At 48.6% G+C, this 26,794-nt stretch overlaps 2 protein-coding genes across 3 annotated transcripts; one reads left to right on the forward strand and one right to left on the reverse strand.

Moving 5' to 3' along the window:
* Nucleotides 1-1,045: 1,045 nt before the first annotated feature.
* LOC103187542 (keratin, type 1 cytoskeletal 11) lies at nt 1,046-8,167 on the forward strand. Of its 2 annotated transcripts, none has more exons than XM_007907090.2 (10): nt 1,046-1,621; nt 2,815-2,897; nt 3,282-3,438; nt 3,844-4,005; nt 4,390-4,515; nt 4,638-4,858; nt 5,230-5,288; nt 6,187-6,217; nt 7,108-7,124; nt 7,602-8,167. In XM_007907090.2, the coding sequence occupies exons 1-10, from the start codon at nt 1,124-1,126 to the stop codon at nt 7,619-7,621; spliced, it is 1,374 nt and encodes a 457-aa protein (XP_007905281.1). In that variant the 5' UTR covers nt 1,046-1,123; the 3' UTR covers nt 7,622-8,167. The 2 variants fall into 2 exon arrangements, with proteins under 2 accessions (XP_007905281.1, XP_007905282.1); XM_007907091.2 differs by lacking the exon at nt 1,046-1,621 and adding an exon at nt 2,459-2,514.
* A 1,381-nt stretch (nt 8,168-9,548) lies between these two features.
* LOC103187541 (keratin, type I cytoskeletal 50 kDa) lies at nt 9,549-17,419 on the reverse strand. The gene is made up of 10 exons (XM_007907089.2): nt 16,936-17,419; nt 15,508-15,590; nt 14,067-14,223; nt 13,353-13,514; nt 12,960-13,085; nt 12,294-12,514; nt 11,902-11,939; nt 11,510-11,537; nt 11,267-11,280; nt 9,549-10,221 (listed from the first exon to the last, which is right to left on the reverse strand). Exons 1-10 carry the CDS (start codon nt 17,353-17,355, stop codon nt 10,199-10,201), a joined length of 1,272 nt encoding a protein of 423 aa, XP_007905280.1. The 5' UTR covers nt 17,356-17,419; the 3' UTR covers nt 9,549-10,198.
* Nucleotides 17,420-26,794: the final 9,375 nt, after the last annotated feature.

Here is a 26,794-nt window from a genome sequence, read left to right on the forward strand (position 1 = left end):
ATCCGATTGTGCCTATTCTGGAGTATATCCCGGGAAGCGCTTTGAGACGTCTCGAAGACGTGATAAGGCGCTATGTCAAATGCATGGATTATTATTATTATTCAACCAACACCAGCATCCCTCTCCTTCCTGTTCTTTCTGATAGCACAGCCAAAGGGCTGTTTGTAACCTGATTAATTAAAGATAGAAGCCACATGCCAGACATGTTACTGATGTTACAAATGCTGAGAACACGTTGGCATAACGTGCAAAACAAATGGTACAGGGCATCTGCTAACAACCCGCACATTTCATACAGTGTCTATATCAAAATGTGTTAATGTGCTTCATAGGGATTTGCTGTCAAGTGCAGTGATTCTGTATTTGTACTCATACAAAATGTTGGCAGCCAGTGTTCACACAGCAAAGCTTCACAAAGCCCCCTTGAAGTAAACAAGTTATTTATCTGGAAGATTTTTATAATAATAATAATAATCCTTGTATTTGATCTAGTGCTTTTTTTTGATGAGAACCTCCCTTCTTTTTGCAAATAATGTTGTGTGGGGATCTTTAAAGATCTCTCAAACGGGCAGGCAGCTAGTTCTTCAGGATGGCACCTTCAAAACTGCATGAGAGCTCAGCCTGGTCTGTGAGCTCGAAGTCCTCACTTGGAGCTTAAACCCACAGTCCAGAGATGCCCCAGAGATGCGAACCAGAGCCAAACACACAACTAATCAAGTATATTCACCCCAAAGTGGTAAAGGGAAAGGAAAGATTCTAAACATTCCACCCTAATCTCTCATCGTGTGATCTGGAGACTGGCAACATTATTATAGCAATGCAGCTACTTATTAATGTGCAATTGATAGGTTAGCTTGAACTTCTTCACGTTTCAGATTGCCAGCCTGCCGGGCAGGTGCAAGGGAGTGAGGGACAGTGCTGACAGGAACAAGTGTGTCATAGCGGCCCAGCCTTTGTGCTGCTGCCAATTCTAGTGTCTGGGTGTGGATTTACAGTGCTGAGGTCCCGCCTTCACTCACTATATAGACCCACAGCCTCTCAGGGTTGTCACTGAGCTTCAGACCAAGGCTTCATTCAGCATCTCCTGCTCTTCAGCAGCTCTCTCGCCTCCAACAGCCTGATCATGTCGCGTAGAAGCACCATCACCACCACCAAGAAAATCAGCAGCGGCGGGAACCAAGGATCTTCCTTATTGTCCGGTGGTGGCGGCCGCAGCTTTTCCAGCCACTCTTTGACCACCGCCAGGGTTAAGCCAATAATGAGTTCCTGCAGTATGTATGCAGGGAGGGGAGGGTATGGTGGATTTGGTCATGGAATGAGGTACAGTATGGGATGTGGTTTGGGAGGTGGATATAGTGCACATAATTTGGGAGGTGGATATGGTTACGGAGGTGGGATATCCATTGGGTCCCTAACAGGAGGGAGTGGCATTGTGGGCAATGAGAAGGACACCATGCAGAACCTGAACGAGCGCCTGGCCAACTACCTGAGCAAGGTGCAATCGCTGCAAGACTCCAATAGGCTCCTAGAGAAGAAGATCCGTGAGGCTAGCAGCGGCTCCAGCATCGATGGCTTTGACTGGAGTATTTACGATACCACAGTGAAACCCCTACAGCTTCAGGTAAGAGATTCACTCACTCACTGAGATGGTACAAGACATAAGGCAATGTACATAGAAAAAGAGCTCAGCTAAATTGGAACTTTTTCTACTGGAGCCGAGAGATTGAGAGGGGATGTAATTGAGGCGATCGAGATACTGAAAGGTATCACAGGGTAAATAGGAAAAAAAAATTGCCTTTATTTGGGGAATGGGTGATAAGGGGGTAACAGTTTGAATATTGTTAGCAGAAGAATCAGGCAGGATGTTAGAAGAGATTTCTTCACTCACTCAGAGACTTGTTAGGATTTGGGATACTTTCCCACAAATGGATGTGGAGGCCGAATCAATAGATTAATTCAAAAAGAACTGGATAAGCAAAGGCTTGAGCATGAAGGGGAAATAGCTGAAATGTGAGATTATTGATAAACAAGGGAAGATTTGTAAGGAGAGAACAAGCCAGGCCAAGTTTGATGTCATCACCCAAGATAGTGTTTAGCAATCTGACTTTGGTGGGATTTTGGATATCCTATTGCAAGGCTGCTGCACAAACAAATCTCTTAAACATTCTCTTTGTTTTTTTGGTAATGTCTTACTAACAATTGTGCCCTCTCAGTGAAGATAGTTTCTCGCTATTTAACTTGTGGATCGATGTGAAACTATACTGCAGATTGCTGCAGACTGCATGTGAGAGGGGACAATTCCTGTTGTACTGGCATTTGTCCAGCAAGATAAACAAAGAGGTTCCTTCCCTAGTTCCATTTAAATAAGGCAGCAGAAATAACAGGAAGAATAACAGAGAGAGAGAGAGAGAGCGAGCAACATTCTCAATGCTTTAGCCATAAGCGTCAGCTTGCTGGTGCCTGTTCCTATAACAGTCCTCAGTGCCCCAGTGGGAGGAGGAAGGATCTGACAATGTAAGCAAGGCTCTATGTTCTCAAACCAGGAGTCATCAGTCACCATCCCTTAAGCACCAGGTGTCAGATGACTGAAGCTGCCACAAAGTGCCGCTTACCGAGAATGCTTTGTCTTCGGCCCTCTGTTAGTTGGGATTGGGCGTTAGAGGGTTTGATCCACCCTCACAAGAGTGGAGAAACTGCAATAACAATTTGGCTGCCATAACATACATTCACTCCACACCGTACATCCTTTGAAAATACTATGTGAAAGTATGTGTAAAATGTAAGGATTATTTTACGCTATGTTATTTGTTGCAGATTCAGGCCTCCATTATGGATAGTGCTCGCATCGCTCTGGAGATCGACAACGCCAAGCTGGCTGCTGAGGATTTCAGGAGCAAGTACGTATCTCTTGCTCTGCTCCTGCCCCAGGATGTTGGATGTTAGGAGTGACCAAAAATAATTTGGTCACTTCAATCCATGAACGTTTGCAGGACGCTGCTGTGCGCAATTGGCTGCCACGTTTCAGCCAAAAATATATATATATATATATACTTGACAGTATATGCTGTGAAACGCTTTGAGACATCTAGAAGACGTTATAAGGCGCTACATCAACTGTAAGGATTATTATTATTATTATGCTCCCTCCCATCCTTCCAAGGTCACTCTTGAGCAGTGCTGGGTCACAAGGGTGTGGAGGAGAGTAGGGATTAGGGGAGAATGCCTCCCATAACCCCCTTCCCCCGCAGTGCCAGGCTCCTCATACCCCTCTCTTGGTACAGGTGGGAGCACGAGCTGATGCTTCGTCAGTCTGTGGAGAATGACATCGGAGGTCTGCACCAGCTGAAGGAGACTTACCTGCAGCTGCAAGCCGGCCTGACCAATGACATTGCGGCGATGGAGGATGAGATCGCTTACCTGAGGAAGAACCATGCAGAGGTGGGTCTTGGGCTCTCCAACCGCATGCAATATTGATCCATATCAGGATTCTTTGTCCGTAATTTCTGGCCGCAAACCTTAGTGCTGATGTGTTGCCCCTAACACCTCCCTTTCGGGAGCATTCGTCCTCTTCCCTCCCCCCCGTGGGGAGGCATTCAGAGGCACCCTTGCCCTGCCCCTGCTTTCTCCATCTCCAGTTTGCGCATGAAGACCTTCCTATTCGACCGTGTCTACGGTCACCATCCCCTCTGTCCAACTCGGAGGTCGTGCTCCGCCACTGTCAAGCGCTCCGGGACGATAAACAGCGTGAAGGGCGCTGTGTAAAATGCAATTGGTTGTTGTTGCCCAAAGTGGCCGGGAAGGGCAGTCGGTGCTGCTGGCTGACGTGCGGGGCTTGTGTTTCAGGAGCTGAGGATACTGAGGCAGCAGAAGACTTCAGATGTGCAGGTGGAAGTGGACTCCAAGCCCTCCATCAACCTGCAGGAGGTGCTGAACAAAATCAGGGAAGATTACAATGCTGTGGTCTTGAAAAATCAAAACGATATGGAGAACTGGTACAAAGTGCAGGTAAGACAGACACAGAGAGAGAGAAAGCGCCATGTTGGTTACAGTGACCTGCACAGAGAAAGAGAGAGGGGGGGGCGGTGGTCAGTCAGACGGTGCAATTCTCCGCTACAAACCATAGCTGAAAAGCAGAATCCCTGAAATTCTTTCAGGAGGAATTGAGCTGATGTTTGATAAAGAGGACTATGAGGGAGTGTGGCATGGAGTGGGGAGGGAGCTGTGGAAATAACATTATGGGATGTAGTACATAGGTAGTGCGGCACATATGTGCAAGCGACCGCCAGGAAGGTGGAAGGCGAACTACCTCTATTTTTCGTCTTAGTATTTCTTGTGTTACTTGCTGAGAATGTCTTCCAACCACTTCATCGCCTTCTGTTTTTTTTGAAGCTTGAAACCAGGTCGGTGGAGCAGGCTCAGGGCAACCAGGCCTTAGAAGCAGCGAGGCACGAGGTCTCCGAATATCGTCGGCAAATGCAGAACCTGCAGGCTGAGTACGACGCCCTGCTCGGCAGTGTAAGTCACGCTCCTTCCACTTCTTTTCTTTAAAGGAAGGTTTCAGAAATGCCCGATCCTAGTGTGAGCTTCCTCACCCTCCTCTAACATAGAACCGCTCTCTCTCTCCCCCTCTCTCCTAGATCGGCTCTCTGGAAGCTTCCCTGAGAGACACAGAAATCCGGTACGACCAACAGCTGCAGGGCTACATGTGCATGGTATCGAACTTGGAAGGGGAGCTGATGAGAATCAGGAATGAAATCAACCTGCAAGTGAAAAGTTACCAGGATTTGCTGAACATCAAGATGAAGCTGGAGCAGGAGATTTCCGTTTACAGACAGCTCCTGGATGGTGGTGGACAAAGGTACACCTGTCTACGAATAAATAAAAGCATCTCATCCATCCAGCACTCCAAACACTCACATACTTGGCACCATCCTGCTCTCTCTGTCCAATGAATCTGCAATGAGTACCTCTAATTTTAGTACAAAGACCCTTGCCTGTTTAACCCTAATTAGTAGTTAACGTTGGAATAGTTTCCTTACTCCACACACACATCTTTATTTACCTAGCAGTAAGTGGAAACCCGGATGTCAGTCGATTGGCGGGTCGTTTTCTGGGAGTAATAATCCTAACAGTGCAACACAATCTTATCGTTATACTGAAGTGAGTGAATGTATCTGGTGTAATTTCTGTATAATAATGAACTCTCTGCATTGTTCTCAATACGAGCAGTGTTGTCTCAAGCTCATCAGGTGGCTCAGGAATGTCCTCATCAACCTCTATGCAATCTGGTAAGTGTTGGGTTTGATTTGAAGTTGAGATAGTTTGGATCATGAGGTGTGTTTCACATTTGGTCTTTCAGTCACCCCCGTAACCCCTTCTCTCGCTCCTGAGGGCCCAAGCAATAGCAGCTCAGCTGCCCTCAGCTCTGAAGCTTATTAATCATGATAAAATGAGCGGCATGTCTGATACACACTTATTAAGAGGAGATATGTAGAGTCTCTGGAGGGGAGGCTTTTGGAGTAAAGGGTTGTCTCCCTGGGTTGAACTGGCTTTGAAGATACATTGACAAAGCAACAACAGGGTGACCAAAAAGTTGTGATCCCATTACAATATCTAATAAGTCTTAAAGAAACGATGAAGAACTAAAGTTATTATTCAAATAAATGGTATCACGACTTTTTGGTCACCCCGTAGTAATCATTTTGCCTACAAAATTCATTTTACAGTATATTTTGGGAAGCGCTTTGAAACGTCTCGAAGACATAATATATCAGATGCAAGGATTATTATTTGTTATTATTATTTATTGTTGAGTTTAGGTGTAGTTATTGTCCTGAAACCAGCAAGCCAAAGCCCTGGGAGGGTGGGTGATCCCAGCTGAATGAAGTCTCGGCTTACTATTGCTAAATTGACGACTGTTTCCAGCCAGAACTGAAAGGGTTTCGGAGAACACCTGATCATCTCAGGCCACGAAAGGGCTATGCATGTTTAACTCCCAACTGGACTAGTCCCTTACAATCAAAAGGATTTGGAGTTATTAGGCTATTAGTTTATGGATGTGTGGAAGGAATATTCGGGGAACTTGGGTGGGTAACCTGATGGGCTATTGCCTAAAACCTGTGCTGTTTAATTGTAAATAACCTTTCCTTCTGTTTATTGACTCGTCTATGTTTCTTCCTAATTCAGGTGGAACTGGTGGCAGTCAAATCATTACCATGTGAGTTTACCTCCTGATTTTAGATGTTATATAAGATATTATTAATAATAATTTGGTCACTCAATCCACAAATGTTTGTGGGACACTGCTGTGCCCAATTGACTGCTGCGTTTTGCCCATAAAAATATACAGTAGATAGTGTGAAGCGCTTTGAGACGTCTCGAAGACGTGATAAGGCACTATATCGAATACAAGGATTATTATTATCAGGGCTCTCGTGAATGTTGACCCTCTCTTGGAATCAGGGAGATGGGGAAATTGACGAAATATGTCACTGTAACATTTCATTGCCAGCAAATCCAACATGGTTGGCCAATGCCTGCATATGAATGTCATAAATTAAAGAGGATAAACATTCCCTCACACTATGTGCCTTCAAATAATATTTTATTACTTAAGTGACGAGCGTTCTGCAGGCAGTTAGCCTCAGGAACACGACAACCTCTATGTTGGCTTAGTGGGTAAAGCCAGTACTTAGCCACACCAAGGATTAAGTCTTACTGTGCTAAGCCAGAGCAGCCATTGGAGCTGCAAGTAGCTTTCACGATAGGGAAGGACAATTAGCCAAGATTTCTGATAGCTCCTCGGCCTGTGGAAGGCTTGTGGGTACAAACTGGAGCTGGCTTGTTGATTGCCCTGCTGACCCTCCCTGTCATGAAGAACGATTGCTTGGATGAGATGGGAAAATTGACCACTTCAGCAAAATCAATCCTCTAGAAAAAGGTGCAACTTGGGAGGAGAAGTAGATGGATTATTAGACGGGAAGGAAAAAGCCACAACCTTTAAGTTTTCTTTATTGCTAACTCTGGATTGGTGTGATCTGTGATCTTTGAGTTCATGTGTGAGCATGCGATGCAGGCGCTAACCGCTCTTTACTCTTTTACTTGCAGGAGCACCACAACAAAAGGTAATTAACTCTTACTTCACTAGGGGCATTTGTTACAGACTCGCCTTTTAGGCTCTTACCCTCTTTTAGTGGATAAAGGCAAGACTACACAAGAGTGTTCCATATGAGGAAGGGAAGAGTTCGAAAGGGAGAATTTCTGTGGAGTTTAGGAACCACGATAACTTGCGTTTAAATAGCCCCCTTAACATAGGGTGGGTGTTGGAGCACTTGGGATGGAGTGATAAGGGAGAGGGAGGGAGTCCTGTAGAGTGCAGGAAGAAGTACACAGTGATTCATTGTCAGTGAGAGACAGTGTGATGTCTGGAGTTTAACACAGTGAGGAGTACTGATGGATAGCACCGGAGTAAAGAGGGACTGGAGGTATTAGGGGAGAGGAGAGTGTAAAATTATTAAGCGTGGATGTCAGCGGCCAAGATTGTAAATGGTTTTGAAAGCTCCTTTTCGAAAATCTGAATCAGATCATTGACTTGTTCACAGAAAGCAAAATTCGCTACTGAGGATCAAAGACACGCCCCTGCTCGCCCGCATTAAGGTGTGCTCCTGGCACCAACATCCACTGTGCCAACCACATCTCCCACCCGCTTGACTTCTTGACTTACTTTACTTCCTCCTAACGCTTCTCTGAAAACTCAATGTGTAACTGGCTGTACGTTTCCAGGGGCAATCCCCTCTGTGTGGAGAGTGAGATAGCACAGTACATGCTCTCTTTAAAAGTAAATGGTTTCACCCAAGACCTGACCTGAGATGGGGACAGTGAAGATTGCTGTTGGCTGCAGCATCATCATCCAGCAGTTGGTGTTGGTCATTGGACGGTCTCTAAACAGGGGACAAGTCGAAGATTGCGCTGACAAGGTTTGTTATGTCACTACTGCCAATCAAAGACCATCGCAGCAACTGTCTTCTGGTTCACTTCCACTATAGGAAGTAGTTCTGCCCCAACACCCCACCGTGTGTGCGTCTGCCTCCACAAGCCTTCGGCTGCTCTGAGTTACTAAATGTTCTCACTTATTCAATGCCTTTATCAATAAATATCTTGCATCTAATCCCTTTGTTTGATGTCAATCCAGTCCGTAACGTGCTTGAGCTGCAACCTGATTTAGGTATGAAGGGTATTGCTGGAGTAAATGGGACCAACTGCTCTCTCTTGTTCGGTATATAGTTATTGAGGGATTGGCAAAAAAAAGAAATAAGGAAAGAAGAGTGGTCATATTTAGTAATGGGAGAACTGGCTCAATGGGCTGAATGGCAGCCTCTGTTCCTGTGAGCATTGAATTTGGAACCAGCAGTTCTAGACTGAATTGATTTAATCAGCTCTTTCGAGGAGAGATGTGTTCTCCTTGGGTTGAATTGGATTTGAGCAGACAAGACAGGCAGGTCTGCAAGGTCCTGCTTATAGGTCAGAAGCCTGTCTGGCTAGGAAGTGTAGACCTCACCTCTGAAAAGCAGCCTATACATTCAATGGTGGTGTTTTGACACAACATCATAGATAGAAACAACAGAAATCCAGTTAATATGTGGAAGTAAAGGGTTCCCCCGATGGCTCGGTGTGTCAGTAATGTTTTCACCCACAAAATATGCAGTCAGTTCACTTCACAGTACATTCAAATCCACTGAGCCATGCAGACCAGAGAGGTCTCAGGTTCGACCACTGGTCTGTGCTGAGTTGGTCGATCTCAGCCGGGGTGGGGTGGGCATTCTAATTGGCCTCAGTGGCTTTGGGCTGGGAATAATGGGAAATCGGCCAGAAATCCCAGACTTGGAGCAAGGATTCCTATCTGCACTTACACATTGCCAGTAAGTGGGAAGGAGCGAGCGGTAAGAGAACACAGGAACAGGAGGCTATTGAGCCAATCCAGTCCGCTCTGTCCTTAAGTCTATGACAACTCTTTCAATTCCTTTTCTCCAAGCCTGTTCTTTCTACCAGTTTCTTAGATCATGTCAGATTTTTCAATCTCATTTCCCCATCTCTTCTCCATAACCCTTGTACTTAAGATACTTCCCGAGTATCTCTCTACCTCCCCTTTGCACCATCCCAATCTATTCTGCCTTCTGTGTGATAAAATGTGTTCTAATTTCCTTTCTAACTGCCTAATGTTAATATTAGGGCCCCTAGATTGCTTAGGCCCCAAATAACCAGTAGTTTAGCCTGTGAGACAATTTTATCTTAAAATTGTGGAAATATTAAGATTCAGTTTTAAGATTAAAAGCTGGATCTTTTTGGAATTTTTTGAATTTCAAATGAAGACTGAATTTAAGAATTGTTCTTTACTTCTTTACTTACCCCCACTCCCCCCAAAGTAAGCAAATATATCAAATCATGCACAGCCCAGTCCTCAAGCATTGATTTAGTCACCACATTATGAGTCTGTGCTTGGATCTTTGATTCTACTGTTATCAATGAACTCAATTGCTTTGCACCACCAGTAAGAGCAGAAAGATATTTATTGATCAGCTTTGCTTAAACAATGAACAGATGTGAAAATATTTGGAAAACAGAGCAGCCAAGGGAGAGGAGTAAGGGAGACAGGCGACGTGGATCAGGGCTCCTGGGGAGTGAGAGACACAAGTAATGGGGACAAGGGCATCTGCTGTATTGGATCTCCAGTAAAACAATTTACTTTTATGTGTGTTGACCTGCTGTCTGCTTGCGGTTTCCAAACTACTGGGGTTGCAACAGCCCAGGTTGTTTTCCATAACAACTGAGCACCCCAGCAGCGATAAGAGGGATGGTAGACGCCGCCATTGTGAAACGGTATGGCTCGTGAAGGCTGCTATATAAATTCAAGTTGTTGTTGTTGATGGCATCGGCGCGATGCACTGACATTGCCCCAGTGAGGTGCTGAACTTAATGTCAAGCGCAACAGTGGGATGGGACCCCATTGCTTTGTATACTCAGGAGTTGGGAATCGCACTGTCACAGGAAGAGGAATAGAACAAGAGGAAAGTATGAAGCCAGGCAGGGGGCTGCTGGCAAAGATCCACATTCCCAGACACCAGCTGAAGCTGCCACACGGGCATTGTGCCCGAGCGGGTACAAGCTTGTTTCTTGGTGATAGCGAGCGAGGCCATGATCTTTAACTTGTAACCTCATTAACTTCTGTGAGGACAAGACAAGACAAGAGTTAGTGACCTTCACAGCTGCCTGGTAAATACCATAGTAAATTTCCTTCCAAAAAATATAATAGTAAATAACTGCCATGTTTCACCCACAAAATATACAGGCAATTCACTTTACAGTATATTCTATAGTTTTGGTTGAGTTTTCCGTCGAGTTGGGGGTCGAGATCGGGGAGGGTGGAGGGCGGGGGCTGGGGAAGCAGGGTGATCGAAAGCACGGTTGAAGAGGAGGATCTTGAGATGGGTCTTGAAGGAGGCAAGGGAGGGGGCAAGGCGTGAAAGGCGTTATACAAATGTAATCCTCTTGTATTGTGGGATGGAGTTCCAGAGGGTAGGGGCAGACTGGCAGACGGACGGCCCGCCAATAGTGGGGTGAGTGAGATGGGGGACGTGAAGGAAGCCGGAGCCCGCTGAGCGGAGGGAGCGAGCAGGATGGTAGGGGGTTAGGAGGACGCAGGTAAGGTGGGAGCAAGACCATGGAGGGCTTTGTAGGCGAGGACCAGGATTTTGAACTGTATCCTCTGTGTGATGGGAAGGCAGTGGAGCCGGGCGAGGATGGGGTAGATAGGGTCAAGGAGTCTGGTGCGGACACGGGCTGCAGAGTTCAGGATAATCTGCAGCCTGTGGAGGGAAGAGTTGGGGAGGCCGACAAGCAGGGAGTTTGCATAGTCAAGCCTGGATGTAAAGAAAAAGTATTCACAGTAATGGAAGAGGGGCTTCTGGCTTCTCCCAGTGGCCCAGTAGGGAGTGGCATCACATGGGTCACATAGAGGAGGAAGGTGTCTGTGCTGTTATTCTCAGCCAGGGCAGCAGTCAGGGCTACAATTGCCTCAGTTCCCCTGATCACTGCTGGGAGGGACACGTGTGGATGTCAGGTGAGAGCACCCATCTCTCCTCCCCCCACCCCACCCCCATCAACACCAACACATGGAAAATGGCCACTTGTGTGTGGTAACAGGATGGAACCATAAAGTAGAAACAAAATGCAAATCACGTAAAAAGGGTGGAAGTTTTACTGTATTTACCTTCGGTCGTTTTGCTAAAATAGAGGGAAGAAAAGAGGAGCAGTTAGTTAGTGTCTGTGATAACCTGTGCTTTGAGACGACTCGAAGACGTGATAAGGTGCTATATCAATACTCCCCAACACACACACAGACACACATACTCCAATCCTCACACACACAACTCACACACACCCACTGCTCCTCACACACGGCACACAACACTGCCTTCTTCAGTTGTTTACTGTACGAGAGTGAATGACTTACATGATTATTGTGCTCTTGCTTCCGCCTCCTTTGGGAAGAAAATCAGAGAGGAGTTAGCACAACAACAGCAACAAGTTACATTTGTATAGTGCCCTTTGCGTCGGAAAGACCGTCGGAAAGTCCCGAGCTGGGAATTGGAGGCAGGGTGGGGGGTGGGAGGGTGGTCGAAGGCGCGGTCGAAGAGGAAGATTTGTAGACAGGCTTGAAAGGGGCACGAAAGAGGGTGAGGCAGAGGGATTGCGGGACAGAGTTCCAGAATGTGGGGGCAAAAATGCTGAATGCCCAACCGCTAAGGGTGGGCCGGGGAAGTGCGGGGGACCTGAAGCAGGCCGGTGTCCGCCAAGCGGGAGGGAGCGGACTGGCTGATACGGGGTTAGGAAGCATTTACTCACCAGACGAGATACTGGAGGAAGACGTGCCGGATATTGAGCTGAGGGAGAAGCACAGAATTGTTATCTCTGCAACAATATTATTCCATTCATTCACCTTCGCTCTCTCCTGAATAGCGCAGGCCCATCTACACAGCAAATCCCACCGTCTTTTTTTAATCAACAGTAAAGATTCTTTGAGAGTTTTGAAGTGGGAGCGAGGGTGAGGGAGCTTGCTTTCTGAACGCTTGGCCACCAATATTCCAATGAGAGGCAGGGACGTATGTGTGTGGCGACCGCCAGGAAGGTTGGAAGGCGAACTAGATGGATTGGGGTCTGTTTTTGCGTCTAGCGTTTCTTACGTTCTTACGTAAGTGGCACAGTAATTGGCAGCAAAGTCGCCATTATTGACCTACCTTTGCGCACCGCCGTCCAGGAGCTGTCGGTACATGACAATCTCCTGCTCCAGCTTCATCTTCATGTTCAGCAACTGCTGGTAATTATTTGCTTGCTGGTTGATTTCATTCCTGATTCTCCTCAGCTCGTCATTCAAGGCTCCCTCTTTGAAGAGGTATCCCTGCAGCTCCTGATCGTACCTCCTCTCTGTGTCTGCCAGGGCGGCTTCCAGAGAGCCGAGCTAAGAGAGAGATAGACAGACAGAGAGAGAGACGGAGCAAGGTCCTGTGTTAGAGTAGGATGAGGAAGCTCACACTAGGAGCTGGTGTTTCTGAAACAACAACTTGCACTGATATAGCGCCCTCCTCGCACGGTAGCGTCTCAGCGCTTAACAGTGGCGGAGCCTGACTCCGAGCAGGAGGGCCCCGGAGGCCTGAAGCACGGTCGAAAAGGAAGGATTTGAAAAAGGAGAGAGGGGACAAGGCGGAGGATTGAGGGAGAGTGTCCCAGAGTTTTGGGGAGTAGTGGCTGAATGCCCGACCTCCAATGGTGGAGCGGAGGGAGCAAGGGACAAGCAGAGGGGGCCGGGTGGTGGATCGGGGAGTGAGGAGGTAAGGAAGGTGCCAGGGAGTAAAAGGGGTTTAAACCTTCCTTTAAAGAAAAGAAGTGGAAGGAACGTGACTTACACTGCCGAGCATGGCATCGTACTCAGCCTGCAGGTTCTGCATTTGCCGACGGTATTCGGAGACCTCGTGCCTCGCTGCTTCTAAGGCCTGGTTGTCCTGAGCCTGCTCCACCGACTTGGTTTCAAGCTTCAAAAAAAACAGAAAGCGATGAAGTGGTTGGAAGACATTCGTGGAATCGTAGAATATTACAGCACAGAAGGAGGCCATTCGGCCCATCGAGCCACCCAATCAGTCCCACTCCCCCCCCCCCCCCCCCCACCCCCCCTGCAACTTTTTCCTCTTAAAGGTTCCTATCCGATTTCCTTTTGAAAATTGCTATTGAATCTGGTTCCACCACCTTTTCAGGTCACTGTAACCAGCACGGCGCTTTCTCTCTCTCTGCGTCTGTCGTACCTGCACTTTGTACCAGGTCTCCATATCGCCTTGATTTTTGTTGACCATACCATTGTAATCTTCCCTGATTTTGTTCAGCACCTCCTGCAGGTTGATGGAGGGCTTGGAGTCCACTTCCACCTGCACATCTGAAGTCTTCTGCTGCCTCAGCATCCTCAGCTCCTGAAACACAAGCCCCGCACGTCAGCCAGCAGCACCGACTGCCCTTCCCGGCCACTTTGGGTACCACTTGAATGCCTCTCTCCATGCCATCAGGCAGAGCACTATTGCACCACTAGGTGGCAGCACGTTGACAACAGGGAGAAGGGGGACGACAACAACAACTTGCATTTATACAGCGCAGCTGAGGGTGAGGGTGGGAGGTGACCATAAGCACGATCAAAAAGAGAGGTATCGGCTCAAAAGTAATAATAATAATCCTTGCATTTGACACAGCGCCTTATGTCTTCGAGACGTCTCAAAACGCTTCATGAGATACACGGTAAAGTGTAGTGACTGTATCATTTTGTGTGTCCCACAAACTGGTGGATTGAGTGACCAAATTATTCTGATTCATTTTTTTTCAGAGAAATATATAGAAATGTTGGGTGAACGTGGGATGTTGGGCGCTGCTGTAACGGGAGTGTCTTTCTTCCCCGCAGGATCACGCAGGAGGACGGTTATGGCGCTTGGGAAGCAATGCTACGTGTGGCGCAAAGCCCGAGACCCACCCACCTCAGCATGATTCTTCTTCAGGTAAGCGATCTCATCCTCCAGGGCCCCGATATCGTTGGTCAGGCCAGTTTGCAGCTGCAGGTAAGTCTCCTTCAGCTGGTGCAGGCCTCCGATGTCATTCTCCACAGACTGGCGAAGCATCAGCTCATTCTCCCACCTGGAACAACAACAACACACAACATTTACACGGCGCCCTTTTCACGTCACGAGCACGTCCCGAGGCGCTGGACAGTCAGGGGTCCTCACCCGAGCTGGTGGTTGGGATCAGGAGGGGTGGAGGGCAGGGTGGGGTAGGGGTGGGAGGGTGACCGAAGGGCCAGTCGAAAAGGAGGATCTTGAGATGGGTTTTGAAGGAAGCAAGGGAGGGAGGGAGCGAGGCGGAGGGACTGTGGGATGAGTTCCAGAGGGTGGGGGCAGAGAGGCTGAAGGCCTGCCCACTAATGCTGGTGTGGGCGAGGCGGGGGATTATGAAGCTGGTCGGAGCCCACTGAGCGGAGGGAGTGGACAGGTTGGTAGGGGTGTGAGGAACATGTAGCCTGAGGAGTGAAGAGTAGTAAACGTAACGGAACAGGCTCCCCAGGGAAGAGGACGGTGGAAGCAGAAAGTGTTGTTTGTTTCAAGAACAAATGAGACAGATTTCTACTAGAAAATAATATCTGGGGTGGATACAGAGTAGTTTGGGACATGACATGTCAAGTGATATAATAATAATAATACTAATCCTTGCATTTGATATAGCGCCTTATCACGTCTTCGAGATGTCTCAAAGTGCTTCACACAATATACTATAAAGTGGTTTGACTGTGTATTTTGTGGGTGAATGATGAAAGGCAAACTAGCTGGACCTTGGTCTTCTTTCACACAGTAAACTGTCATGTTCTTAAGAGCAGTATTTCCGCACAGGGACCTCTGGTGTGGTGAGGGACAGGTTACCTTCTCCCCCCAGATATGAGTCAGTGTATTCTGGGGACAGACTCCGCCTGAAGGGACCAGAACATTTTCTTCACGCAAAGGGACACACTGCCACAGAAGGCGTACAGAACTGATTAGGAGTGTAGAAGGGGTACATACGTAAGGCATGAGGGAATTAAAAGTATTAAAGGGTAATTGGAGAAGAGGCAGAGAAATGTGGTGAGATGATCTGCTGTGGAACAGACTCGATGGGCCAAATACCCTCTTCCCAGACCCAACTCAGGCACCCCTCACAGGGCTACACTTTCTGGTGATGATAGGGGTGGGGCGGGGGGGAGGGGGTTGGGGGCAGGAACAAGTGAGGAAGGGAAGGGATTTGCCCAACTCCCCTCTCGTTCCTCCTCCCCCCCCCCCCCCCCCCCCCCACTATGGAAGCAAAGCGAGCTAACATCCTGTGTGACAAAGGGATATTGTGCAACAGTGCAGGACAACAGGAGAGGAAGAGACAAAGACTGAGCGATCCACGTACTTGCTCCTGAAATCCTCAGCCGCCAGCTTGGCGTTGTCGATCTCCAGGGCCACATGAGAGTTGTCCATAATGGAGGACAGGATCTGCAAGAAATCAAGACAGTTTCAAGCACGAGTTAAACTCCCTTTGTACATTGTCCATTGTCCACCCAGTCAGCTGCAGGACAGGTTACATACACAGTAATACAATTAATAATTATCCTTGCATTCGACACAGCACCTTATCACATCTTCGAGGCGTCTCAAAGTACTTCACAGGATACACTGTAAAGTGAATTGCTTGTGTGTTTTGTGGGCGAAATGTGAGTTTTAAGGAATTGTTACCCCCAAAATTGTTGCCCCCCCCCCACCACCCGCCAGTCGACTAACAACTGGGTCCTACAACTGCTGGGTAGATAGAGGCATGTGGAGTAAGGAAACTTAAGTTTCAGATATTAATATTTCAGCATAGTAAAGCTCCCTCCACACTGTCCATCCAACGCTGCTAGATCACCCTTTGCCCCCACCCTTTGGAACTCCATCCCACATTCCCTTCGCCTCGTTCCCTCCCTCACCTCCTTCAAGGTCCGTCTCAAGACCCTCCTCTTCGACCGTGCCTTCAGTTACTCCCCTACCCCCACCCTCCCTGCCCTCCAACCCCTCCTGATCCCAACCCCCTCCTGCTCGGGTCCAAATTTCTCACTGTCCAGTGCCTTGGGACGTCCTCCCGATATGAAACGCGCTGTGTAAATGTCATTTTGTATTGTATTGTATTGGATCAGCCACAGTAAGGGTTATAGACAGAGTAAATCTCCCTCCTTCCAGCTCCAGCCCCTCTATTTGCCAGCTCTGTGCCACTTGACGGGCAGCCTTGCTCTGTTGTTCACTACAGCAGCTCTCTCTCTCTCTCTTTCCATGTAACAAGCTGCTTTGCATTGTAGGGATAGGTTTGGTGTTCGTGTTGGAGGGGGGGAGGGGGAGTTGTGGTAGGAATGCAAGCAAGGGTGTGGCAAGGTCAGGATTAAGGTACGGTCAAAATCGGGCTGGGGACAAAAAACCCAGACTGAGGTGTGCTGCAGAAAAAGAAAGAGAATGTTTTACCCACGGAATGGAAGATGTACTCAACAGAGATAACCAGCAGAAGCCTAGAGTATTCATGATCGAACATGAGAGCGGAGGATTGGGCAAGGGAGGCAAGGTCCTGATGGAAGTTGGAACGGGAAGATCTAGAGAGAGCGTAAAGAGCAAATGACATTTACACGGCGCCTTTCAAGTCAGGAGGATGTCCCAAGGCGCTGGACAGTCAGGGATCTGCACCCGAGCTGGTGGTTGGGATCAGGGAGGGGTGGGGAGGTTGACCGAAGGCATGGTCAAAGAGGAGGGTCTTGAAGGAGGCAAGCGAGGGCTGGGGATGGTGGTGGGGGGGGAGCGAGAGGCGGGCGTTACTTACCTGACTCTGGAGGGGCTTCACTGTGTTCTCATAGATGGTCCAGTCGAAGCCTTGGATGATCTTGTCAGTGGACAGCTCCCGAATCTTCTTCTCCAGTTGAATGTTGCTCTCCTCCAGGGAGTGCACCCTCTCCAGGTATTTGCTCAGTCGGCTGTTGAGGTTCTGCATGGCGTCTTTCTCGTTGGCTACCAGCCCGCTGGTACCACCACTCAGAAGCCCCCCAGCGCTCATCCCTATTCCCATCCCCAACCCTATTCCCATTCCGCCTCCGCTTCTCATGCCACTACCAGCCGAGCTCACATTGAAGGAGCGACTGGAAGAAATGCTACGAGCGCTGCTGCCGAGGCCGCCATAGAGGCTCTGGGACCCAAACCCGGAGCGTCCGGTTGACATTCTCATCGATCGCTGGGTGAGCGACATGACGACTGACACAGGAGGAGGTTAAGCAAGGCTGATGAGGTCGAGACTGATCTGGAAGCTCAGTGACAAAGGACCAGTTCCTTGGCTATTTATATAGCACAGTAGGGCGTTCAACACCCACTTTAGGCCCTTCCCACCAACTCCAGATAGGTAGATACTGAGCTGCCTGTGGCTCAGGTTACAGCAGCTTTTAAGTCCCCGAGCTGATCTGTACAAACAGGTTTCAGAAAGAGCTGCACTTCAAGCAACCTCGGAGTTACTAAGTTTTCCAACCGTCGAAGAAAATATCACCAAGTGTATTTGCTTGATACTGAGAGCAGCTGACTCTCAGCGCACGGCTTTGCTTGATCAATGTGATTAAAACCTGCATCCAAAAATAACCTTAACTGGCTTCCTTGTCAAGCCACCTTTCAGGTCAGAAACTGGGAACAATGCAGACAGCCCGAGGCACGTTAGCCAAATGAAGCCTGTTTTTACAGCCCCGTTTGCCGCTCCGAGCGGAATAACGTTGATAGTGTTAACGTACGGCTTACAGTAACGCTGAGAAGTCTCAAAGCGCTTCACAGGGCATTGCTGCCCAGTATAGTGACTGTGTATTTGCATTCAAACACAGCAGCATAATAGCACAGCTAGGTCCCACGCAGCCATGAGGTGACTGACCAGTTGATCTGAGGGATTCGAAGTGAGCCAGGACACTTGAGAAACTCCGCTCTCNTTTTTCAGTGTCAGGGGTTCTTTAAGTTGAATGGGCAGACAGTTTCCATTGGAGGTCGTGCTTTCAGCCACGACACCCCAAAACACTAGAACACTCTCCCTCAAAACCTCTACCTTGCCCCCACTCTCTCTCCCTCTATCCCTCCGCCTCGCCCCCGCTCTCTCTCCCTCTATCCCTCCGCCTTGCCCCCGCTCTCTCTCCCTCTATCCCTCCGCCTTGCCCCCGCTCTCTCTCCCTCTATCCCTCCGCCTTGCCCCCGCTCTCTCTCCCTCTATCCTCCGCCTTGCCCCCGCTCTCTCTCCCTCTATCCCTCCGCCTTGCCCCGCTCTCTCTCCCTCTATCCCTCCGCCTTGCCCCCGCTCTCTCTCCCTCTATCCCTCCGCCTTGCCCCCCTTCTCTCTCCCTCTATCCCTCCACCTTATGCCCCCCCATCTTTTCCTCTCTTTCAAGTCCCGCCTGAAAACTTTCTTCTTCGACCGTGCTTAAGGCCACCTTTCCCCGCCCCCCCCCCCCCACCCAGCTCGGAGTCAGGTTCCGCCACTGTTAAGAGCTCTGAGACGCTACCCTGCACGGAGGGCCCGGTGTAAGTGCACGTTGTTGTTGTTTGGTTGTTGGTGTAACATGTGATAATAATCCTTGCATTTGATGTCGTGCCTTTTCGAGAAGTCTCAAAGCGCTTCGCAGAATAAACATAAAGCGAATTGACTGCACACTTGTAGAACTGAATGCTGGCCCGGGAGCTAGGGCGATTAATCCAGTGGGCTTTTGTTCGCTTAGGGTGTGGTGGTTTTGATAGTTAAATGTGACCATGGGCAACAGAATTGGTTGGTGGTGTTCTGCTCTGTGGGAGTGTTGCTGCCTGTAAGGCTCTTATTTCACACGCAAGTTTTAAACGCTGTTTTGTAGTGTCAAGCCCGACTGCTGCTTGAAATAGATTCAACATTTCACCTTCAAATTTCTAACCTTACCTTGATTAAAGTGAGAGTGGGCTTGCAAGCAAGCTGTGGCTAACCTCTCCCAACTGACTAACTCAGCACATACTGTACCTGTGACCTCTTTGTCTCTCTGAGTCTGTCTCTGTCTCCCTCAGCCTCCCATGTCTCTCTCCCTCACACAACAACAAAGCATTTATGTTATAGTCCTTCACGCCAACAGTGTCCCAAAGCATATCACACTCTCTTTCAGTCTCTCGTATACCTCAATCTCTTCCTCTCTCTCTCTCTCTCTTCCCCCTCTCTCTCCTTATCATACGCACGCACACCGTCTCTCTTTCTATCTTCTTCCTTTCTCTCTCAGTCCCGGTGTCGTTATGTCCCTCTCTCTCTCTCTTCTTCCAGCAGCAAAGCTCTGTAGCCGAGTGCACTGTATACTCATTAATTTATTTGCTGCTGACCTGTAACTATTAGAATAAACTGGTTTTGAGCTGCACACCTGCCACGTGAACTAAGGTGCAAGCTGAGGGAGGCGGGGGATGTTTTTGAGGGGGAAGTTTCTGAAGGTTTGCATATTAGGAGCAGCAAACAGCCAGGGGGTGAAATGGCAATTTACATCAAGAATTATTATCCAGGACACTGGGAGAAACCGCCCTCTCTTTTCCAATAGTGTTGCACAATCTTTACCGTCGTCTTGAACATTCATAAACGCTTTGGGACGTCCTCCTGACGTGAAATGCGCTATATCAAATGCAAGGATTATTATTATTATCCATCTGAAAGATGGCAACTCTGTTAATAAAGAGGCTTCCCCCAGTTGGAGTTCTGTAGCTCAGTGGTTAGAGCACTCGCCTCGCAAGCAAGCGAGAGACCTGGGTTCGATTCCCATCCGGGCGGGTCAAGGCAAAACATTGGGCAAGTTTCCTTACTCCCCACACGGACGCCTCTGTTTACCAGCAGTAAGTAGGAACCCGGTTATTAGTCGGTTGGTGCTTTTCCGGGGGCAATAATTCCAAAAAAAAAATTGGCCAGTCAATCCACAACAGTTTGCGGCACACTTTGGCAATTGGCTGCCGCATTTCGCCCACAGAATACGCAGTCGATTCACTTTACAGTACATTCTGTGAAGCGTTTTGAGATAGATGAGGCGCTATATCAAATGCAAGGATTATTATCATTATTATTATACTTATTACAGCCCTGGGGTGCTGTCCTAAAAAGTAAGCTCAAAGTCCTGATGCAAGGGGGGCTTGAAACCACCCAGAACCTTTGATTCAAGAGGCAAGATTGCTAGTAACTGAGCCAGGCTAACATCAAATCAATTCAGTCAATTGAGAGCACAAGATTTCTTAGATTCGAGTGAAAGGATGGTGCCTCTGGGTTTAACAGACTCAATGGGCAAGTTCACACTCACCCTGGAACTCCATCTGTTTGCCCAGGAGATACAGAGCTGATTGACTCATCTCCACAGAGGAATGTTTCTATTGCAAATTTGGGTGTGAGTGATTCATCTCGGGCCACATTGTCCTATTTACTTCAACTGTGACTTCCTGGGCAGAGTGCAACCTTGAGCAGGTTTCCTTACTCCACACACAAGCGCCTCTGCTTACCCAGCAGTAAGTAGGAACCCGGTTGTTAGTCGATTTTGGGACGGCTTTTCCGGGGTAAAAAAAATCCTAGTCGCTCAATCCACGCCTGTTTGTGGGGACGCTGCTGTGCGCAATTGGCTGCCGCGTTTCGCCCACAAAATATACAGTCAATTCACTTTACAGTGTATTCTGTGAAGCGCTTTGGGACGTCTTAAAGATATAATAAGGCGCTGTATCAAATGCAGGGATTGTTATTATGAGCTGAGCCATTCTTTGGGCAAGACGTCATTCATAGAATCTTACAGCACAAAAGGTGGCCATTCAGCCCATTGTGCCTGTGCCAACTCTTTGAAAAAGCTATCCAACTGGTCCCACTACCCCGCTCTTACCCCATAGCCCCGCAAATTTTACTTTTCAAGTGCCTATCTAATTCCCTTTTGGGAGCTACTATCAAATCTGCCTCCACCACCCTTTCAGGCAGCAAGTTCCAGATCCTAACAACTCTCTGGGTCAAAAAAATTCTGTGGCATTTCTCTGCCTGTTAATGATCCTGTTACACAGTTGGAAAAGAATAGGAGCTGTTTACTCTGGAGGTTTGACCTGAAAGTCAAACACCAAATCTACTTTCAGTCAACTGAGAGCAAAATATTTCTTAGATCAGAGGCAAATAGGGGAGCGTTGGGGGTGTGACGGTTTATTGTTCACCATCTAGGCTCAGGCTCAGGCTCAGTCTCAATGGGTTGAGGTTTTCCCAGAAAGTCAAACATCAACAACAAATGACATTCACACATCCACACCTGAGCTGGGGGTTAGGATAAGGAGGGGTGGAGGGCGGGGAGGGTGGGGGTAGGAGGGAGGGAGGCACGGTTGAAGAGGAAGGTCTTGAGACGGGTCTCAAAGGAGGTGAGGGAGGGGGCGAGAGAAGCGGAGGGACTGTAGGATGGAGTTCCAGAGGGTGGGGGCAGAGAGGGCACCAGCTGCTCAATCAGCAACAGAGAGAGAAATGTGAGGCTAAGTGGGGAGAAGAAGAGTGAGTGAGTGAGTGAGTGAGTGAGGAGGATCCAGACAGATTAGGGTGTAAACCAGTGCAAACAGCTTGAAACAGAGTCAGATATCGCTGATGCTGAGGCCACTTTTCCCACACGCACATTTCTCAGGGTTTTTACTCAACTAACAGGTCTCACTAAACAGTCCTGACGTGAGAGAGAGAGAGAGACGCTGGACACACACACACACACTGTACAAGGGCTTTCATTCTGTGACAGCTGCACCTGGGATTGTTTTTCTGACTGTTATTTACTAAATACGATTCTCATCACATTGGAATTGGCAGGTGAGAACATTTACATGGAAGTCCTCTAACTGATTGTAGATTGTAGCTGCTGAGGCAGATTTCAGCCCTGGGAGCTGGGTTCAGCTAACTCAGCTGCCTGTGGAAGAGGAAAGTTTGAAGCCTGCAACTTGTCGGTCTGTAAATCTACTTCTTCCACCGACCTCAGGCAAAGCATGAACATACAATAAATCTCCTGCCTGTCAGAGCACCTGGAGACAGCCCAGAGGCTATGTGGCACATTCCAGAGAGATTGTCCAGGCCTGCAAACAGACACTCCCTGAGATCAGACATGAGCAGAGATGGCAGGTGGGAGCAGAACAATTCAGAGGCAGTTTCCTTTTCTGGCAGGAGTTCACGTACTGACACAGCCCTGTATCACCCTGGGCAATGCACCGACAGACTCTGAGCCCATTTCATTATTTTAGACACTATAATAATAATTGCGTTTGATACAGCGATTTATCACGAGATAGAGAGGTCTCAAAGCGCTTCACAGGATATACTGGAAAGTGAATTGACTGGATATTTTATGGGCGAAACGCCAACTGCACACAGCAGCGTCCCCACAAACAGTCGTGGATCGAGGGACCCAATTTTTTTTAATATAAACTTTACTTGTATTTTTGCAAAAAGAGTACCCCCGGAAAAGCGATCCGCCAATCGACTAACAATCGGGTTCCTACTGACTGCTGAGGTGAACAGAGGCGTGCGTGTGGAGAAAGGAGACTTGCTTACGTTTCGTTTTTGTCCTACTGGGAATCAAACCCAGGTCCCCTCATCTTGTGAGGCGAGGGCTCTAACCGCTGAGCTACGGGACTGCGCCGTTGGTGTTCCATTGTCACCTGTGTTTCTGTTGTTCCGTGCCCACACACACTGCGCCTGTTATGCGGAGGGAAAGGCCATGGTCAGTGAAGGTTCATGGTCACCTTCAGGATTGTCTAACATTCCAGCTGTATGTATGTTTAAGGAGAGGTTAATGTGTGGGTGAGGCAGCCCTAAAGGATTAAGCATTGAAAAATGTGGTGGATCTAAGGCCAAAAATGTCTAAAATATTAAAGGCAGATGTTCATGTAATAACAAGAACAACACATGACATTTACACAGCGCCTTTCATGTCAGGAGGACGTCCCAAGGCGCTGGACAGTCAGGGATCCGCACCTGAGCTGGTGGTTGGGATCAGGAGGGGGTGTAGGGCAGAAAGGGTAGGGGTAGGAGAGTGACCGAAGGCGCGGTCGAAGAGGAGGGTCTTGAGAACGGTCTTGAAGGAGGTACTGGGGTAGGGGGGGTGGGCAAGGCAGAGGGACTGTGGGATGGAGTTCCAGTAGGTGGGGGCAGAGGGGCTGAAAGCCCGCCCGCCAATGGTGGGGTGAGCGAGGCGGGTGGGGGGGACGTGAAGCAGACCGGAGCCCGCTGAGCGGAGGGAGCGGACAGGTTGGTAGGGGAACAGTAATAATACTTGCATTTGATATAGAGCCGTATCAAGTCTGTTAGACGTCTCAAAGCACAGCGGAGGCGAGGAAGCTTGTTAGACATAGAAATCGGGACTTGAGCTCACAGTCTAGACTGGACTCCAGAACATTGCTTGGGAAAGCGCTGCCTTATCACAGCCTTATCATCCTTGTCAGGACGTCTCAAAGCGCTTCGCAGGATCTACTGTAAAGTGTAGTGACTGCATATTTTGTGGGCATGTGCACAGCAGCATCCCGCAAACAGCCGAGTGCGGTGTGCGTGTGAGTGTGTGTGAGCGTGACCAATTTTGGCCAGGACACCAAGAGAAAACTCACTAGTCCTTTTCGAATGGTGCCATGAGGTCTTTTTATGAGTCCTGAACAAGCAACAACAACAACAACAGCTTGCGTTTATCGAGGGGAGGGTATCTCGGTTTAAAGTCTCATCCAACGGACTGCACCTCCTTCAGCGCTGGGTTGGAAACCGTGTGATTCCAAGTCCCGGCTTGGAGCTAAACCCACAACCTGCTGGTTTGGGGCCGAGATCACCACCACTGAGCCGGGCTGATGCACACATATTTGAGAAGATGTGGCAAGAATTCAGGCAGGGCATGTGTCCTAATCTGCCTCAGCTGCACAGTTAATTGTATAGCACAGAAGGAGGCCATTCGGCCCGTCGCGACAGTGATTGAAAGAGCTGTCCAAATTAACCCCACTCCCCCGCGCTCTCCCCATAGCCCGGCAAATTTGCCCTCCCCAAATATCTATCTACATCTGTAATAAATCGGATTATTTTACTGCACTCAGCATTTAACCAGGGAGTTGCATCTCCGAGTCCAGAAATTTGTGTTCCTTCTCCACCGCTCTTTTGTCGTCTCCCGCTCATTCTGTACGGAGAGAGATTAAGTCACCTGCAGAGAGAGAGAGGGAGACATATATATAGGCAGAGAGAGAGAGAGAGAGATCGCTTGCTGTGCAGAGAGATATAGTAACACAGTAACTGGGCATTGGATGAATTTAGAAGTTCATTAGCAATGGATGTGTGTGCACATGTATGTTTGTGGAGACGCTCCTGTGCGCATTCAGCTGCCGGGTTTCACCCACAAAACATACAGTCGATTCACTTTACAGTGTGTCCTCTGAAGCGCTTTGAGATGTCTCGAAGACGTGATAAGGCGCTGCGTCAAATGCGAGGATTATTATTATTGTGCATGTATGCATAAGTGTGTGCGCTTGAGTGTATGTGAGTGTCTGAGCGTGTGAAATACCTCAGCTACAGGTCCCAGCTGGTTGTGTAAACTGTGCAGCTCTCTGTAAGACCATATTTGGAAAATTAAGCTTAAATCTTGGCACATCACTGCCAAAGGGATGTAGAGAAACTGCCAAAGAGCAAGATCCAACGAGGTAAAAATGTAATCACCTGAGATACACTTTTAAGGTGTCGTGCTGACACGAAAGGTGGCACATCAATGACAAATCATTATTTTATTAATTTAATTAAGAGACATCCCACCCCCAGGCAAGGACAGAGAAGCCTGCTTCGATGAGAGACTGTAGCTCTCCTCCGTATAGCTTTATTCCCTATCCCAGCCCCTCAGAGAGCGCTGTTTGTATAGTGAAGGGCGCTATACAAATGTAATTTGTTGTTGTTTTCCCAGTCGGGGTGTCTGTCTGACACACACGAAAACCCATCACCGTTGCTTAAGAATCTCCAAACCAAGCTGAGATTTCCACGCATCCCACCTACACATGGAAATCCCACAGATAGATTGTTGGAATGGAATGCACTCTCTCTCTCTCTGGAGGGATGCATCCTGATTACCTAATTCCGGAGAGAATTAGGCGCAGGTTGGCAAGAGCCGAGGCTTTTGGGGGGTGGGGGGGGGAGCCCAGAGTGTGCGTTGGGGGTAACTGCTGGAGTCCAACCAGCTAAACCCACACACAGCTTGGCCACTGACATTGCTGTCTGGCCAAGCTTTCCCGCTGCTTGTCCAGCTCGGACCACCCACCCCGTTAGTTAGGGCTTTAGCTGTGGGGTTACCAGGAGCTGAGGTCGAGGATTCCCTGCCCCCAGGGACTGGTCGGCCCTCCCAGGTCCTGCCTATGAGCCGGGCCGGGCTGTGCTGCCATCAGCAGTGAGTGCCCTGGGACACTGCGGCCCCTCCTGGCTCAGGAACCGGGGACTAGAGACCGTCACAGAGGCCTGGCTCCATTCCCACATTCCGTTGCCCGGCCGGTCACCTTGGGCCAGTTCAGCTGCAAGGAGACCCCGACCCTCATCTCCCAGCGTGATGCCTCTGGAGACAATAGGACCTGAGTTTGCACCGTATTTGATGCAGCGCCTTATGACTGTTATTGAAGCACAACACAGGATGTTCCTGCAAAGTGTAGTGACTGTGTACAGCGATACCTGGTAGCAATAGCTTGGAGATGTCTCGAAGACTTGATAAGGCGCTGTGTCAAATGCCAGGATTATTATTATTATTATTATTACAGCAATACACTGCAAAGGCAATTTCCAGGGTCTGTGCCGGGGACACAGCTGATGCTGTCACCTACTGACCACCGTGTGGTACTGCTGTTTAATCAGTTTTTGTCATATAGTGCCCCCCATCGGGTTAAGTGCACTATTGCATTGTGAAGTGTCTGCGCTCCAAGGTTATGTGTACACGGTGAGAGAGGGCAATCTGTGGCCCTGAGGTAGCTGGGATGTGAGCCTGGTGACTGTGTTAGCCGTTGCTGTGCTGTTATGTGTAAATATTCCAATGTGGAGTCAGCTGAATGGGAAGCTTCTCCAGCTTGTGTTGACACCACCATGAGATGGTAACAGTCGCTTGGAGCTCCTGCCTCCTGCCCACTCAGTGCCACTCACTGTCAGCAACGCCAAACCTCACTGTCCTCACTGGGTAGGGCTCTCAGCAAAGCCTCATCCATTGAAGACTGCATTTGGTCCAACGGGGAAATGCAGCAGGATTCCTAGGTGATTGCGCAGTGACGACCCTTCACCTCCAACAACATGGGGTGGGTTTATGGTCCTGACTGTCTTGACTGCCTCGGATGGACAGAGTAGCATCCAGGACAGTCAAAGCTTTCAGACTATTGTGGAGTAGTGGTTAGAGCACTCACTCGCCTGGCAAGCGAGAGGACTGGGTTTGATTCCCGCCCGGGCAGTGCAAAACATTAGGCAAGTTTCCTTACTCCACACTCTTCTGTTTAGCTAGCAGTAAGTAGGGACCCGGTTGTTAGTCCACTGGCGCATCACTTTACTTGGTAATAATCCCTTGAAAAAATACTGTAATAATAATTCAGTCACTCAATCCGTGAAGCGCTTTGAGATGTGTTGAAGATGTGCTAAGGCACTATATCAAATGCAAGGATTATTATCAGAATGATTATTATTATGACCGCACTCTCACAGACAG

The sequence above is a fragment of the Callorhinchus milii genome, unplaced genomic scaffold (assembly GCF_018977255.1).
Source record: "Callorhinchus milii isolate IMCB2004 unplaced genomic scaffold, IMCB_Cmil_1.0 Scaffold29, whole genome shotgun sequence".
NCBI classification, from domain to species: Eukaryota; Metazoa; Chordata; class Chondrichthyes; order Chimaeriformes; family Callorhinchidae; genus Callorhinchus; species Callorhinchus milii.